At 39.4% G+C, this 18,505-nt stretch overlaps 1 protein-coding gene across 3 annotated transcripts in view; it reads left to right on the forward strand.

Annotated features, from left to right (window-relative positions):
- Positions 1–16,795, forward strand: part of sh3bp2 (SH3-domain binding protein 2) — a 78,285-nt gene extending 61,490 nt beyond the window's left edge. For 2 of the 3 annotated variants that reach the window (XM_074690391.1, XM_074690392.1), the window contains 12 exons: positions 10,080–10,219; positions 10,420–10,522; positions 10,908–11,025; positions 11,253–11,320; positions 12,088–12,173; positions 12,262–12,342; positions 13,513–14,176; positions 14,280–14,403; positions 14,768–14,823; positions 15,075–15,150; positions 15,925–15,984; positions 16,112–16,794. In XM_074690391.1, the coding sequence (XP_074546492.1) occupies positions 10,084–10,219; positions 10,420–10,522; positions 10,908–11,025; positions 11,253–11,320; positions 12,088–12,173; positions 12,262–12,342; positions 13,513–14,176; positions 14,280–14,403; positions 14,768–14,823; positions 15,075–15,150; positions 15,925–15,984; positions 16,112–16,249 (1,710 nt within the window). In that variant the 5' untranslated portion in view covers positions 10,080–10,083 and the 3' untranslated portion in view covers positions 16,250–16,794. Of the gene's footprint in view, positions 1–8,032; positions 8,228–10,079; positions 10,220–10,419; positions 10,523–10,907; positions 11,026–11,252; positions 11,321–12,087; positions 12,174–12,261; positions 12,343–13,512; positions 14,177–14,279; positions 14,404–14,767; positions 14,824–15,074; positions 15,151–15,924; positions 15,985–16,111 lie in introns of those variants that run through there. The other variant, XM_074690389.1, reaches the window with a different exon arrangement.
- Positions 16,796–18,505: the final 1,710 nt, after the last annotated feature.

Raw genomic sequence — 18,505 nt, forward strand, 5'->3', positions numbered from 1 at the left:
TTTAAAACCCTCAAGCTGACTACAAGTTGCCCAGAAGGCAAGTCAGATTCCTTTTTAAGGGTGTGTGGTTTTTTTTACATTCTTCCATTAAAACATTAGTTTTCTCAATGTTAGTTTAAGCTTTCCCTACTTTCCCTTGCACACTCATGAAGAGGATTTCAATCAAAGTTTTTGGTCAGCAGAATAGAGAACAAGCGTGGCTTTTAAGGAAGTCATCTGTAAACATTTTCTCACATTTCCACCCTGAAACCTTTCACCGGACATAAAACTTGGCTTAAAATAAGTCTGATGTTAACATTTGAAGCAGAATTCACTCCTACGCTGAAGCTGCAGCTTTGACACTTTCACCTACGCTCACTTTATCTCTGTGTGGCACAGTATGAAAGACTAAAAAGGACTAAGGCCAAAGTCCAGTTTGTGAAATTAAGTGTTACTTTCAGTAATACCTGTCCAGATGAACACTCCTTTATAAGTGAATGAAGGAAACTGGTGACACTGTATGTGTCTGTGTGCCAGATAGAGAAAATACCAGAAGCTCAACAGTGAGCAGAACCCACTCAGCAATACAAACACAAAAGGGGAAGGTGAAGAAGCAACAAGCTTCAGTTTCTTAAGGTCATGTTTCTGGGTATGACCTGATGTCAGAGGGTGATAATGATGAAAGCATGTTGCACAGAATAGCAAGAAAATGTTTGTGCAGGAGATCGATTCCTGAATGTAATGTCTTAACAGTTAGAGGGTGAATGTGTGATAATATTTTCTTCATTTATTATTATGGATCAGTCTTCTCAGTTTGATTCAGACTGACATATTTTCTCCAGCATCTTAAGAAAAGAAGACTTTCTGTCTTTCAGTGACAGGCAAGTTATAAAACGGGTCCTCAGGTGTTTTACTGATCTAGTTTGATGCCTGGCACTAATTTATTTTACAATGTACATGTTCCTCCTTTGACTTCTCTGGTCTAAAAAGATCCCATTCTTAGTGCTACTGTGGTTGACAAGGGCTTCAATGGCTCGAAACAGTCTGCAAAATCATTCATTCATACAAAAGTCTGAGTTGAGTTGCAAAGACTGTGCTGTAAATGTACATCAATGTCAAAACAATATATATATATATATATATATATATATATATATATATATATATTAATTTAAATAGAAGTTTGGTAATATATTATTTGTGTTGTCTTTTTCTCTTTTCTTAGTATTCAAACTGGTAATCCGTTACGTTGTGAGGATGTTCGGTTCAGTGGTTCCACACTGAAAGGCAAAACAAAAAGCAGTTGTGCTGATTCTGTTTTTATCTTCAGACTGTTCAGAATAATTGTATCTCAGCAGTTTTCTACATGGACCCGTCTGGTAAATAAATGGAAAATTACCAGAAGCTTTCAGACTATGAAATCTTTTAATTTTCTCAAAAGTCTTATCCTAAAAGTAATGTTTCTGTTCTGTTACATTAATGTAAGGTAAATTTGAAAGAGTGGTAGGAGTAAACATTTATTGAGGAACAAGAAATATACACACTTGTTTGAATTTTCCAAGTCATATGGTACATTTTAAATTTACATCTTGGTGAACAACAACAACAAAAACAACCACAAAAATGACAAACTTTGCACAGACACCTGTCATCTGTGAAACCAACTTAAGTCCTTTTTTTGAAACTTAGCGCTCTGAAATTTTACCAAGAAAAATCTTCAGGTCTATAGACTATACAAATTCTGATACAGGCATTGCGCACATGAAACATGGGTAATATTGTCATCCTGTCTAAGGAGAAGAGTTACACCTTGAATAATGCATTTTTTCCCAAACTCTTGCATGTTATTAAAGACACAGCATTAAGAGTTATAAACGATAAAAACCATCATTTTTTAACATGGAAGGGGTCATTAAATCTATTTCCACGTCAATTACAAAAAATGTCTAATTATTTGCAAGTGCTTCTCTGCTAACCGCAGAGATCTGGTGCAGCTCATGTCTTTCAGAGGACCACTTGCACAACCATCTGATGTTCACATGGCAGATTTTAAACATTAAAAAACCCAGATTTGTCATTTAATTTATTTTCAGTTAGTGACACAGTTAATCATTGAAGAGTCCAAGTAGGTTTGTTTCCACTGAGACAGGTAGAGGCTCCATTGAGATAAAACCATGCAATGTTAACCTGCATTCGTCAGCTGTGAGTTGTTGCGGCTGCAGCTGCAGCTCCTCAGCAAGCAGTGTATAAAAAGAAAAGGCAACATTTACAGGAAACGTGTTCTAAATTTTGTCCTTTTTTCTAAGAGGAGGGGCGATGGCAGGTGGGCTAACAGTCACTGCAAAATCTCAGTGCTCCCTCTTCTCTTTTTGCACACTCTTTCTACTTCTGCCTAACTTCTCTCCTCGTTTCTAAGTGTTTTTATTGCCTCTGTGTTTAAACCGTGAAAACTTATACAGGTTGTGGTTGTTCTTTTTCCAATTTCCTACCTGATTTTTGAGAAGTCAAAGTCAAAAACTAGTTTGTTGGTCTAAGAGGAATCTTTCCTGGGGACATTTGATCAGTGACGGCTTTAGCAGTTTCTGTGAATTGGCGTTGTCATATTTGGTCATAGGAAGTGAATGACGTGTATGGGAAGCCATGGGTAAAGAAAGAGGACCTGGTGTTACTATTTCACCTTTGTGTGAGCCCACACCTGCAGTCCTGTGTTCCTGTGTAGTACAATTTGACTTTCTGTTTCTGTTCTGCATTTTTTATTTGTGGAAAGGGAACCGGAGGATGCCACAAACTGTCACTCACTTCACGAATGGTCCTAAAATCTCTACCAGGTGAAATCAATGTCGTCAAACTAACTCTCCAAAGAGAAGATCTGATTATACTGAGTCTGAGGATCTTGGTCTGTTAATATAATGTTATTTAAAGGTCTGATTGTCTCTTCAGAATCTGTCTTCATCCCAATTTAAGTTTGTACTCAAAGATCACAAACTGAGCTTGAAAAGTGGTATACGCTAATCCTTCGCCAGCTTTGTCTATGAGTGAGTCCTCTTATGAGGGAAGAGACACTCTTATAAAACAGAGGTTCAGTGGCCCCAAACAAACAAAAACCATCCTGTTAACACGTGGCGGCTGGTCTTCTGACAATACACTACGGCTGCTAGAGGCTGCTTTCATCAAGCAGTTCAGCTCAGTTTGTCTCCGTAGTGGACGCATTTTGTGGCATCCTGGCACTGACTAATCCCGGGACAGCTCTCCAAGTAACTAACTTTTACTGTCCCACTTTTCGGGACCCTTTCTGTTGGTGTGCCAGACATGCTGATCAGACCCCAGAAGATGGAGCTATGACACTGCAGTCCGTTGATTGGTCAAAAGAATCATCACTTACCATGTCATCTACCTTGCAGTTCAGTTTGGCTTTTGACAGTTTTGGTAATCTAGCATGAGCGTCATGCAAACATCATGATTGAGAAGAATATCCAGGGGAAAATCTTTGAATAACAAGGATATAATCAAACAGAGCTTCATTAATAGTTGAATATAAAATATCTGGAATATAATCACAAAAATATGAGGACAGTGAGTCTTGTGGGGGCCAGCAAAACACAATGAACAAGCGCTAATATTTTCTCTCTCAGAGGCACTCATTCCTGTGTCAGTGTGCACACAAGAATCCTGGTTAATTATTCATTCGTCAGAGAAGGAGAAGAGGTGGACTTAACACCAGGGTCCACAGAGACTTCTGAAACTACCAACCCTAAGTTTCTATTCACACTTTACCATCTGCGCTCTAAAGACAGACTGAACATGAAGCTGAACCAGCAGAGGAACCTCTGTGGTCTGTTGATGCCTGGGGGAACAGGAAGTGAGCTGTAGGTAAAAACTTTGCTCCGCTGTGACGGTCTGTTTCCTGAACACGGTGGTCATTTCTCTGCTCCAGCTGCACCTGTAGTGGTTAATGTCTGAACCTGCCTGTCTGACAGGGGTGGTGTGTGTGTGTGTGTGTCTTGAGGGGGCAGTGGGGGATTTATCATCAGGTCTTGGGTCTAAAACTTTTCTCACTGCGTAGCCAGAGCCCTGGTTAGCCACAAAAAGTTTATATCAGACACCTGACAGCTGTTTAAATGTGAGCCTTAGATTCGTGTTCACATTTGAATTTAAAATGTTCTCTGGCCTGTATATCACTCCACAAATGATTCAGCAAAACCACAAGATTGCGAACTTTTTTTTTTTATCAGCACATGGGGGTTTGCCCTTGTTGTGTTGTGGTGGATCTTATGTTTTAACTTAAAAGTTCTCAACTTTGCCTGAATTTGTGAAGCAAAAGCCAAAACACAACCATGTAGTTCTGTGTCCTCAGTCTTTATTAATGCTGCTTCTTGCTTATGAAATCTTCAAGTTTGTATTACTTCAACAACAGAAAGAGAAATTCCACCTGGTCTTTTCACAGATGCTTTATATGCAGGTGTTGCCATGGAGATTCAACAACAGGGCTTTTAAAATGCCCTGATGATATAAAACACAAGTTTTATGTGTACCACTTTACAAAGAAATGCCACCAGATCAAGCGTAATTCTTGTATTTCCCCCTCAATGCCAGGCTGTGATCGGGAAATGCAGCAGGAGTCATCACCCTTGTGGTTTTATAGATTGGGGTTTTCCGTGGCAAAGCTCCAGTTTCAGTTTTGGTTTCAGTGACAAGAGGGTCATTGGTCTGTCTGTCCTGATTTCTAGAAGCACCTCTTTTAACTGGTTAAGATAGGCTGTCACAAAGTTCCTGATTTACACTTGTTTCTGAAAGTTTTATTAAAATGATGTTTCTGCATTGAGAAGCTGTTGTTTTAGTTTCTAGTTGTTCCTGGTTTTATCTCACTTTTCAGGGAGTCACTGAAATCACTGAAAAGATCTGTTGAGCCCAGACATTGTTTAACTTTGTGTGAATGTGTGCGTGTGTGCGCGGGCGTGTCCGGAGAGGAAACATGTTGAATGAGTCTGGTATGTGAGCAGCTCCGGTGCTTCCCTTCCTGACAAACAGCTGGTCTCTGATCACCGTCAGCCGCACAAACAACAGACAAGTTCAGGATGGAGAACTAAAAAACAATAAACAATAATGGAGTCAGACAGTTTAAAACACTTTTTTTGATTTAGTACCAGGAATTTTTATACTTATACTCTTAACAACCTTCCTTTGGTTATCATACACTTGTATTTACCCACACCCCTTTAACCCCACCCACTGCCCACTTAACTTAAAACTCTTCAACTTACAAGTTCCTACAAGTACCTTTATACTTTTCAAACTGTTTGTCACTCTAAATAAAACAAACAATTAAAAAATATGTAATGAATTAAAATCAAATTCAATTTATTAACCTAATGTAATAAAGTTTACACTAGAGTTCAGTTGTTGCATTAGGAACAGATGTAGTGTCACTGTTTTCCGTCGTGTGTACAAATCTCTGTCTGATCTAGAAAGGACAGCATTTATAGACTTTACAGTTAATCCCTTTGTTTCAGCTCTGACCGCTGCCTGAGAGCATCAGGAAACCTTTGAACTGATGATAAGCTGACCTTTGACCTCACTCCGTCTGAGATGAGGTTGAGTTGAAACACAGAATTGTTGCTTTATCTGTTCATCTGTATGTATGGGTAAACTGTGCAGTGGATGATGATAACAAGAACAAACCGAGATGATAGCGTCTTGTGTCCTCTTTAGGGCTTCCTCTGTCTTCCTCTCCTACACACAAACGTACACACACACACACACACACACACACACACACACACACACACACACACACACACACACACACACACACACACACACACACACACACCACAGGGCACAGGGCAGAAGTGAGAAGCGTCAGCAGCTCCTCCCTTACGACTTATTGAGCCTCTTCCAGGCCTTTGAGCCTTCTTGTTTATCAGCTTTCCATCCTCACTCCCTTTTCTTGAAATTCTGCAGCCTGACACAGGATTACACACACTTCCAACTGAGTAACAAGGAATGCAGAACTCAATGTGATGCTGTTTCTCTTTGCATAGTTTAGTGGCATGAATCTCTTACTGGCCTGATTTCTGTGTAATTCCTCCAATAGAACGTGTCATTTTGTGGGTCTTTTTAAATGGTCTGGTAAAAACTGTAATGGGAAGTTTGTAGTGAGCTTCCATGCATGAACCGGACAACACCAAAAGTAACAATGGCAGACTACCGTGTTGTGTTTGTGCAGCTAAATTTGCTGAATCCACTGACTGCCTTTCAACAAAACATACATCTGTTGCTCCACTCCTGCACTTCTGTTTTGTTTATTAGCAGCTACCGACACTTTTTCTAGTCTGTGGAGCAGTGTTTCTCTACAGTTATGGCGCCAACTACAGACCTGGCATGCTTATTACAGCGTTTTTAGTCCCTCACCATTTCTATGTTAATGCAGATTTTTTCACAACATTTTTTGCGTTAAATGGAGCCTTAAGCCTTGTTTCCACCAAGTGGTTCAGTTTGCTTCGTCTTGGAACGGCACACATTTTTCCACTGACTAATCACCGGACAGATCCCCAAATAACCAGGACAAGCCATCCCACTTTTTGGTATCCTTCCTTAGGGGTGCCGGACTAAACCGATCTGATCTCAGAAGGTAGAGCTACAACACTGCAGACCATTAATTGGTTGAAAGAATCATCACTTACCATGTGTTAGTGGCTGTATTTTTAATGGCGGCACACAGTCTTCTCTGAAACAAAGCTTGATTGCACTTTGTATCAAAGAGCTACATGGAAATCACAAAGAGGATGAAATGCTGGCTGTCTTCCATCGTTACTCTTTGTTTACTGTGTCAAGTTGTCTTCTTCTTTGGATTTTTTAATGGGGTACACTGTATCATGCTGCTATGGCGTGAAACTGTTATGTTACTGATGCGGCTATCAGAATCCAGCTTACACACCGCCTACCATGAGGGGGCACTGTTGTCTGTGTAAACACAAACAGGACCAAGCTTAACCGAGTCAACCCGTGCCAAACTGAACTGATCTCAACCAGACTGCTTGGTGGGAACGGGGCTTTAGTCTCTGAGACAGACACTGACAATTCTTTTTGCCACATTGTCAACAGGTAGAGGAGGGAAAGGCTGAACTTCTTTATGCACTTTGATTTGACTTGTGTTTTCAGGTTGTTTGCAGCTGCTGAGAAGGAATTTCTGTTATTTTAGTGTTTGGCTAATCAGATTTAAATCAGCTGTTTGAAATGTTTGAGTTTATACAGTCTGGTTGCCTGGAAGGGAGTGTTAACAGCTGTTTCTGGCTGAAAAAAAAGCATCTTTCTCCTTAACAAAAAGTGGAAATCTAAAAATCCTTGTTTTTTAGTCAGACTGTTACTGTCTGTGGTTTCAAGGCAAAAAAGGTGCATGGACTCTGCCGGTTTATCTCACAGAAAGGAAGCAGGTTTTCCTAAGAAGCTCTGATAAAACAGCTCATTTCTGAACACACGCACACACACACACACACACACACACACACACACACACACACACGTGCACGTGCACTCTCTGTCTCCCTCTGAGGTCAGTAGATGCTGCTGATAGACTGGAAGTTACGCATAAACACATTAGATGATGAAGCACATGGATGTTTATTTTGACCTCTCTCTCTCTCTCTCTCTCTCTCTCTCTCTCTCTCTCTCACACACACACACACACACACACTCACACACACACACACACTTAGACAAATATCTTTTACATGAGGCCTTGAACCCCGCAAGAGGACACAACATGTTTCCTGTCTGAACTGGATATTTGCGTGTGCGTGTGTGTGTGTGTGTGTGTGTGTGTGTGTGTGTGTGTGTGTGTGTGTGTGTGTGTGTGTGTGTGTGTGTGTGTGTGTGTGTGTGTGTGTGTGTGTGTGTGTGTGCGTTAATTGGTGTGGGAGGGGGTGATAGCAACATAAATCAACAAAGACAGCCAGCAGAGAGATCTTCAGAAACTCAGAGTTTTTGGGAAGTGAAATCAAAGCGGGTGTGATCAGAGGAGAGTGAAAACCGCACGGACAGATCCATCTCAGTTCTGATACTGATCTGACGAAGCGTTGAACCCTCAGAGGACAGACAGAAAAGAAAAGGTTTAAGGCCGGCTGGCTGTCAGTTTGACTTCTGCCATGGATTTACTCCCGGCGTTACCATCCACAGTGTTAGCTTCTGCAGTTAGCCTGCTGAGGGAGAGCACAGCTTTTCAGAGCATCAACAGGAGGCTCAAGAGGAGGTAGGAGACATCTGGAACATTCACTGACTGTTTATCTAATGAATGAGTGCTCTTACTGAGATTATAATCACGGAAAGATCCCACACATATCTGACCTTGGCAGCTTAAAATTAAGACTAGCACTAGAATGAAAATGTGAAGTCATCAATGCATTAATCCATGAGATAAAACTTAGAAAAAGTGGAAAAACAATTGCATTAAACAAATATTAGATATTAATATGTTTTTTTTTAACACTTCTATTGCAACAGATATTCTTCAGCCAGCCTGAAGGCTGAATTAAAGTTTAACATAACATCGGACACTAACATAAGCCTGCTTATGGTTAGAAGCACATTAAACTTAACTCATTTAATCAAAGTGTCATTTTTTTTCACTTTACCAGTTTTTGGAACTTTAAGATTACTGTATTTAATTTGCTGAGAAGAGATTAGAAATGAAAAGTAAAAGGATCAGGAGTTGACTCCGCAACCAGCAGGATGAACACATGGGGCCCCTGCAAACACCCATACAGTGTTGTGTTCTGGGTTGTCTATCCTCAGTATGTTCATGTAGTGCTGCCTGTCTTTCAACCTATCTCTCTGATTCTGAGCTCTTTACTCACGTTGTATAGGCTAGCAATATATAACAGATATAATCACAGAAACAAATGTTATTGCCAGAGTCGGCTGAGGTCAAATGTGCTTTCCTCCTTTCTGTGGATTCCTTTAGTTGATATGCCTGATCAGGTTAACTCTCCCATCACTTAACATTAAGAAGAGAAAGACCAAATACCTGAGCTGAAAGCCAAAGTACATGTGGTCATAAAGCTGAATAGATTTATAATGTAACAGTAAATCCTTTTTTCTCCTGTAAACATGAAAAAAGCCTTGATAGAACAAGAACTTTCACATTTCTGTCTTTAGCAACTTTTAGTAGAAATCCTCATGAGCCTGATGATGGCATTAGTTTTTTAAATGTGCATAAATAAATCTTATCAACTAAAACTTAATGTGCATAAGTTTTATGCTAGATATCTTGGTTCCTATGTCTTAAACCTTCAGATTTCACAAATATTACTAAGATGTATTCAGCAATAGAGGAAGTGATTTAATGTCAGTTTATGAGCAAAAGTGCTGAGTTGTTTTGGCATTGGTTAGAAGGTATGTTGATTTTTATGAGGACAAAAGTGTTCTCAGGTGTTTTAAACGGGTTGGAGAAAATAGAAATATATATATATATATATATATATATATATATATATATATATATATATATATATATATATATATATATATATATATATATATATATATATATATATATATATATATATATATATATATATATATATGGATTTTTTTGGTTGAGAATAACAAAATTGATTCTTTGTAAAATAAAATAAAAAAAGAACTTTTTTTTTTTTTTTTTTTTTTAATTCAAATTCCTCATTTCAGCCTTTGTTAATAGAGTGGAGTGGAAAAAAAGTTACCACTTTTCTCCAGCAGAGGGTAAAATGTTTCTCTCTGACTCACATGATGTGCATTTTATGGGAAAATGTGGCTCCTGATATAGTATGTATAAATTCGTTCAACTTTTTCATGTGGTCTGTTGTTAAAAAAGCAAACTAAAAATCGCAAAAATTGTAAATATCAAAAAATTACAATTTAAATCATATAGGCACCCCAAAAATCGTAGTAGAATCGAATCGCAGGAATAGCATATCATCCCAGCCCTAGTGTTTCTGTAGTTCCTTGCATGAAGACTCAGTGTCCAGATTTGGTATCAGACAGGAGTTGGGCTTTTCTGGTAAAACCGTCACAGAGTGATATGATAACTCTGTCCTCTCCTCTCATTTTTTTTTCTCTGACAGAACCATGTCGTCTCCAGAGATGTGCTGGCCGGTGCCAATGCGAGCCATCGGGGCTCAGAACCTCCTCACCATGCCAGGAGGAGTTTCAAACGCAGGGTACCTTCACAAGAAAGGAGGCAGCCAGTTCAGCCTCATGAAATGTAAGTTCATATTAAGGCAAACTAAAAGAAATATGTAAAAGGACAATATGTATGGGAACAGTAAGTCTTCTAGTCCCTACTTAATTGTATCCCTTGTATTGATCCTGTGACTTTTTCCACTTCACTTTTGCTTATTCACAGATTTGTGTTCATTTTTAGTGTCCTATCCTTACCATTTTTATATGTTTCCTGTTTTGCAGGGCCTCTGAGGTACACCATTATCCACAAGGGCTGTGTGTACTACTTCAAGAGCAGTACTTCGCCTGCGCCACAGGGGGCATTCTCTCTCAACGGCTACAACAGGTGAGTAAAGCTTCTGAGAGCTGTGTTTATTATACATCTCAGGTTGTATTTAGATCACTTCTGCACTTGCAGGTTGGGCATAAATATTAAGAGATATTACAGCAGCAAACTTGTAAAAGTGTCTTGAATATTAATCTTAGTACATGTAAACATTTTGTTGTTAACATATTGTTTAAATTATTTAATTAAGTAGCTTCATATTGTAGCTTATCCCAGATCTGTATTTTGCCTCTCATAAAGCTCTTTAGTAGCAGTAAGCTAAATTCAAAGAAATTATCTGTGGATTTACATAAGCTCTATACATCTCTCACATGTGTAAAAATGTGCACCTCAACCCAGTTGAAATAGACATATTTCTAAACATAACAAATGTCATCCTTCACAGAGTGATGAGAGCAGCAGAAGAGACCACGTCCAGTAACGTGTTTCCGTTTAAGATCGTCCACTTTAGCAAGAAACACAGGACGTGGTATTTCTCTGCAGCCAGCGAAGACGAGAGAAGGGTGAGAAAAACCGCTCGCACACTGAGAACGTGCTCTCACAGATACCTCAGCGGACCAGCTACACGCCTGTGAGGCCTGGGAACAGTTTTACATACTGTATCTGGGTTATGTTTAACAACATTAATGTAAAAGAAACCTTCAAGGACTCCAGTAATACATGAGTTTCGCCTGCAAGCTATACACACACATGCACACACAAATACTTAATGTCTTTGTTGCTTTCACAGAAATGGATGCGATACCTGCGGCGGGAGATAGCTCATTATAATGACAGAAAAGAGTGCCAGTTTTCAAGGTAACTTCAGAAACCACATCATAATATTTAGACAATAGAAGCAACTCTCTTGATAAATGTGTTGTGTGGATTTTCAGAAAGGAAAAAACATCACATCTTTACACAGAATGGCTAAAAGAAATATGTTGTGCAAAAACTTTAAGAGTATACAAAGTCACCGTGACCTCAGTCACCCGTAATGTTTGGGTGAAAACCTTTCAGAGTAATTGCTTTAGCTTGTGACAGTCTCTTTCTACTTTTTGCAACTTTAACTTTTTCCTTGCAAGAAACTAATTCTGCAGGCTGATTTATAATTTATGTTGGCAATTAAAATGGCCTCTTGGTTTTGATAACAAAGCTTCCAGCCAGCGGTTTTATTCTGATCACATACTGCCATCAGGGACAGAGACATCAGCTGCTTGTTAAATAGGTTTTCTTCACAGATTGCCTGCACCATTAGAGAAGACAGTTCATAGGAAATTTGATTTCTGTGGCAGAAATGAATCTTTCTCTCTTCTTAATTTAAACTAAAAAGTTGTTATTTAAGTTTGTTTAAATTGCATGACAAAAGCTGTTCCTGGGGGATTTGATGCTGAACGGTCCAGCTTTAACAGCCCAGCCAGTATCAAAGGGGCTGCTGTGGTTAAAGAAGTTAAGCATGAAACTATATTTGCTGTTGAATTCCTATCTCATTCAACCTCAGGGTTATGGAAACAGCATTTTCTTGAGTTCATCTTCATAAATGTATCTTTTAATTTTGTATCCATGTGTTTTCTCTGCTGTTACAGTGACTCAGATTCAGATGCTGACAGTTTTTACGGCACTATCGAGAGGCCTTTGGAAATCAAACAGCATGTGGATAACACAGACGATGGTAAGATCTCCTCACGGAGAAACCATGTTGCATTAGTGTTGTTAACATGAACAAAATATTAATACCAAACTGTGTTTTTTGTACGTAGATTATGTAGAGGATGATGAAGATGAAGAGGATGAGGAAGACTATCTGAAGCCAGATAGTGACTGTTCGCCGACATCCACAGGTGACATTTTACACAGTCACACAGGCACACCATGTGATAAAACAGAGACTAAGTCCACCAAAACAACCTTTTTTGCAGTGGGTTTTGTCACTTACAGCTGCAGTAAGCAACTCCTGCCGCCTCTTGTTGAGGGGAAAAGCACAAAGATATGAAAAAATATGGTAAAAGTCATATTGTGTGGCATTGCTGGTCTTGTTTGATTCATTGACTGTATATAGCGTGGAGAGCGTGGCTCCGCCATTTACCATTGTACAGTTTTGAAGCCAAAATACCCAGCCAGAGTCTGTGCAGTAGAGGCTCTGAGGGACTCAGAGAGAATGTGAGAAGAGTCAGGTGACAAAAAAAATTTTTTTTTTTCTTTTGAGCGTCTTATCTCTTCTCGGCTCTCCCTCCTGACCTATTTTACGATCCCTGAAAACAATGCACAAAAATGGCTGCTGCAAATCATCGTTTAACATGACGTCAAGCCTCATTTTTAACCTCTTGTAACTAATGAAAAATGAACTTTTCAGAAAAAAAGGACTTGAATACAAAGCAGCCAAATGATATCTTCAAATCACCACAACAGTCGGATTTGAGAAACATTTCTACAAGGTGTATTACTTTTTTTAAGTTTGACCACAGCCCATCTGACTGGGGAGCTGGATTTTTTGACCTATACTGCAGCCAGCCACCAGGGGAAGCAGTTTTTGTGGCAACCTCACTTTGAGACGTCCATTTTTTTTTTTTTTTTTACAGTCTATGGTTACATTTTGTAGGTCATTGAAAAACATCACGGTCAATTTCAATATGTTTCAGAACCAGTGTAAAATTCCACTCAGGGGCTTAGAGATATTTCTTTTTATCTTAAATTGCTAAATAATCAAACCAACAGAGTAAAAGAGATAGATGGTTAGGTTGTGAAAGAAATGCATCAAACCAGGAAGGTAGTGCAAATACGTCACACTTTTTTCCTGTCCGCCTGTAATGCTCACTGAGCTTAGTTTCATACTTAATCAAAATAAGTAAAGCAGATGAATCCACATACAGAGACCGCTGAAGTCCATAAATACTGAAGTTGCAGAGTCTTTGCAAAGTGTTATAGACATTTGTCTGATTTTAAATCTCCTCGCTCAGTGACGGCTTAACATGTTTGTAGTATTTAAAGTTTTGTCTGTTTTATCTCCTCAGGTCGACCCACAGGGCCTCCCCCCTCTTACCCTCCGCCTCCGGTGCCTGCAGCCTTCCAGCACCGTCCAGACCCCAGTCCAAGTTTTATCATAGGAGCAGCACCTCCTCCAGTCCCACCCCTGCACAGAATCCCCACCAGTCCATTTCCCAAAAAGACTCCACCCTCTATCCCACCTCCCTCCATTCTAAAGGACTCCATCAAAGGCTCACCCCCTCCTCTACCCTTTGCCCCCCACCTGCAGAAGACTATCTCTTCCTCCCCTCCACCTCCTCCTCCCCCAAATGCAAAGAGAACTCTTCAAAGCAGAACCACCTCTGTAGGGGGCGTAGATAAGAGAGACTGGAAGCCTCTGCCAGTAGTTGAAAATGGTCCCATCCATTGCTCCCCTTCTACTGTGGGGAGCCAATCACAAGGCAGCAACCATCATGGAGTGCCGCTCAACCTTCGTGGCAAGCCAAGTCTACCACCTCCACCTGTCACAAAACCTGGGATGTCCTCCCTCAGACCTGTGACGCCAGAGTCCCTGACACCCTCCAGTAGCCCTCAGCTATCTCCTCTTCTTAAATCTGGACTTCACACGAAGCCAATGATACCTAAACCTCCTCCACCAACAGCGAAACCTCCGATACCTTCATCCAAGTCCAAGCCGGGAACCCCACTCCAGTAAGTCTGACTCAAGTACAGGAAACATTTAGCACTTCACACACAGCGGTTACCAGCACTGAAAAAGGTGAGATCAGCTCACATAGACTTATTTTCTCTCCAGAAGAGCGTCTCCTGATGGCCAGAGTTTCCGATCGCTGGGGGAGGAAACAGCCACAGAGGTGAGGAAGAAACACGACTTGTTCAAAAGCAGCAAAGGCGAAGATTCTGACAGCGACTATGAACATGTAAGAGTGAAGGGATGCAAGTTCTCATAGCCTAACAGAAAAAAGAGGAGTTTTTTCTCAGTTTGAGTCGTCTTAATTCAGAGACATTATTTATGGAGTTCCTGAAAACATGCTTGTTATTCCATTTGATAAATGTTTAGTGGTGCCAACTCATAAAGTGAAGTTGGATCACGCAGATTCTTTTTCTAAGATATGTTAAAAGAGTTGACAAACTGCAATTTTCCACACTCTGTCTTTATTATTGTTATTGTTTGTCAACTATTACTCCTGAGGAGTTTGGTCATTTTAAGTCTAATAAAGTCATTTTTCAGTGTCAGCACTCCATTGTTTGCACTGTTTTAATGTTAATATCTTGTCTCTGCAGGTTCAGTTGCCAGACTCTGTGTTTATCAACTCGACTGAAACCAGCTTTGCAGAAAAGTAAGATATTTAGTCGCTACCTGAAATAGTCATGAAATCTTTGCTGCTCTCTAGTGGTGAAAATAAAAATAGCTTAGCCTGCTTTACACAGACTGGTCTTCTGAAGACAGTCTTTGCTGTTGCTTGTATGTATTTAACAACGATCTCAGTTTCTGCTCTTGCGCTTGTAGGTGGCAATATTTCTCTGAAGACCACACAAATAAAGTAGTAGTGAAGTAATCTGTTGTCTGTGATGCTGCTCTTTTCTGCAGGTTGTTCAAAGAAGGCCCCGTTCCTCCACGGGACGGTCTTTACTGCATCCGAAACTCAGGCACCAAAACAACAAAGGTAAAAATCAGCTCTCTCAGTCAGATAATTACAGAAGAGTTTCCTCTCCTCCTCTGTCTCTAATGTTGAAATCCACTTCTGATCTCCTCACAAAGAACAGAATAGTTTCAGTAGCTACCAACTCATCAACAGAATGGAAAAAGATGCTTCATGTGAACTGTGAAAGTATCAAATATCCTGCAGGTGTCTGATGAACTCAAACATACCCACAGCTGTTTAAAAGAATCTTAACTGACCTGATATCTTGATCAATTTCCATTAGCTAGCAGTTAATGGAGCAAAACAGACAAAACAAATTTTCTGGCCGCTAGTTTAAGTCTAAGTTTTTTCTCAGTCTCTTTTACAAAGACCTTTCCCTACTCCTTTTCATATATATATATATCAAAAAATCAAGTGCAAAATTCACTCATGGCCAGTGAAACTTCTTGAAACATCCTGGCAGGAGATGTGGCTAAAAGAGCTAACAGAGAAGTTAATACAGATAAACAAACAATGGTCCATGCCTAAAGCTGAATAAAATATGAAGTCTGATTGATGTGTCTGCAAAGTATAGGGTCAACACAGAGATACAAAAAACAACTTAGTCACTTAGTCGTTCTCTCCAAGTCCTAGAGTCTGAGTTGTCAGTACTCAAGTCCAGATTAACTCCAAAAAGCAAGACTCAAATCCTGCTTCTCTGGATCGAACATAAGACGAAAAGCAAATGAAAAACAGTTTGCCGTTTTTTCACTGTTAATATGAGTTAAAGTGAAATCATTTTTGTGTTTTGTCCAGGTGCTGGTGGTGTGGGATAGTGGTATAGGCAAAGCCAGAAACTACAGATTGTTTCAAGAGGTAAGAGACCAGCTCTGAATTAAATTTTCATCACTGAGTTATATGTGTGAAGAAATGAGGAACAAGAAAATGCTAAACATAACACCAGGATCAAACTCTAACTACCTTGGTCTTGTTTTCTTGGCAGGGGGGACTTGTTTTTATGGACAATGAAGTCACCTTTCCCAATCTGTCAGCCCTGATCGAACACTACTACAGCCATCCTCTTCCTCACCATGGCTCACTCTGTCTGCAGACGCCCTACACAGGGACACAGAGCACGTGACTGAGACATGAAGCATACGGTTTTAAACTATAAAATACAAACTATAAACAAAGGAGAAGTGCAAGACATGGACGTCACTGCAGCTGCACTCCAGCTCCTTCAGCAACACCTGTGACTCGTGTGCTGCTCCTGTGGAATATTGCACCACTGCTCCGTGATAAACTTCAAGGATAAAAACTTCTACAAAATCCTGACAGCAAAAATAAAGTTGTGCATGCTTAATCTGTAAAATCATCAGCCACTTGAAAAACATAAAACTTACTGTTGGAGAAGCAGACTATCATCCCATCACAAAGGAACAATTCTAATCCTCATTTGAGCCTTGAAATCCAGCCCTTGCTGCTGATAAAGAGGCAAAATAGGACCAACTTGTTCAACCTGTCAGCCTGATCTTTAAGAAACTGTTCATTTTGTATCAAACTGCAATTTTCAAATCTATTATCATAGTTTGTACAGCTCGGTCTTATATGACATAAATCATTCTATATTTATATGTAAATCTGTATGTACTGTAAAAACATGCCTGTAAAGTTCTAAATATATTATTTTCTACAAAAATATATGTTCAGAGGAATAAATATCTCCACCTGACTCCTGTTGTTTTATTTAAATTGATCTCTTTACATTTTGAGGATTATCTTGCCATGATGGATAAACTACGAGTCTAAGTATCAGGTCTAAGAGAAGGATGAGCCAAGGACATGGGCTTGGACAGGTGACACTGTGGGAGCAATCATGTTCAAGCCTCTACTGAAAGTGGAAGAGAAAGATGGGAGACATCAGACAGCAGCGGGGTGTTTGGTCGATAGAGGCTGTGATTACGTGCGGTGAGTTTTGGCTCCGGCTGATCACAGGAGCAGCCTAAGAGAGAATGAATGATAACTTAATGAAAGAATAAAGGAATAAGTCGGACAGAGACCTCTTGCATTACTTACACCAAGCTTCAGCAAAAAGCATTATTGTTGTATCATTATTATTTGAATGACTTTTGAATTTATGAGGTTTTGGGATAATTTCTTACATGTGGAAAAACCTCATAAATTTCCAGAGGACTCAAGGTGGTAAATAAAAAGAGAGTCAAAGCTTAGATATATTTCATATAGAAATGTACAATTCTTCTGAGTCTTAATTGGAGATAAAGTCAGGGGATTGTGGTTCAGATGTTGGTGGATTAATTATGGAATCTGTTATCTTCAGTCCACAATAAGTATATGTTGGTTTTGGATTGGTTGTTTCTCAACACATTTCAATTTTCTTCGCGGTGGTTTCCAGTTTCAATATCTCAGTCACAACCCCACATCTCTTCCCCACTCTCTCTTCTCTACTCTCCACATTTCCTGTCTCTCTTCAACTGTCCCCTCCAATACAGGCAAAAAAAAAGCCCTCCAAAAAAAAATCACTCACAATGAATTTTAAATTAAAAAAGTTGTTTTTTTAGACCATTGGACTCTCTTTTTAGATAGAACTACAGATGTGAAAAAAAAAAAAATAGTGAATGTCTTTTCATAACCACAGAACATCCAAACCAGTGTTAAAACAAAAATCACACCTTTTTGCTCATGCTCTCTTTTTTCTTTTCTTTAGTTATCACAATCTATTTTTCTACTATAAGCCTATATTGTGTAACAGAGAGCAATGATGCCCCCTAGTGGTAAATTATTATACCAGATTTTAAAACCTTTTAACCCACAAAAGACATTTGAAGACAGTTGAACAGTTAACTAGCACAGATAAAAAGTCAGTCAGTGAATCAAAAACTGTCACTTAAAGAGTTTGCCAGTCACCTTTAACATCTGTGTCATCATAAATATATCTTTTTCTGCTGTTGCACACACAAAGATTTGGGGGGGTGCAGCAAAATTTGTGTCAACTAAGGGAAGTGCCAGTGTTCAGAAACTACATCACTGATGAGCTGGCTAACTGCAGTATATTTCACTGAGGGTGTCGCAGGATGAAAAGTGGATACTGCCATCAATGTCCCATTAATCATTCCTTTCATTGATTGATTAACATCCCTGTATCAGTGAGATTAGCAGTTTTGAGTGTCGCTGTCTGTGGTGCTGAAAAACTACACGGGGTTAATCCACGAGACTCTTTAAAAGGCTGCCTTTGACTTGTCATGTTTATGGTTTTTTCATCATGTTGTTCATGAGTTTATAAAACTTCCCTTTATTTTACACTAATTTGGTTGCATATGAACAAATGTCAAGCAGCATAGCTATTGTGTTTTGAAGAAAAAAAAAGGGAACTAAAAAA

This window comes from Halichoeres trimaculatus, unplaced genomic scaffold (genome assembly GCF_033239565.1).
Source record: "Halichoeres trimaculatus isolate MK-OKI-2021-1 unplaced genomic scaffold, fHalTri1.1 fHalTri1_scaffold_16, whole genome shotgun sequence".
In the NCBI taxonomy this organism is placed as follows: Eukaryota; Metazoa; Chordata; class Actinopteri; order Labriformes; family Labridae; genus Halichoeres; species Halichoeres trimaculatus.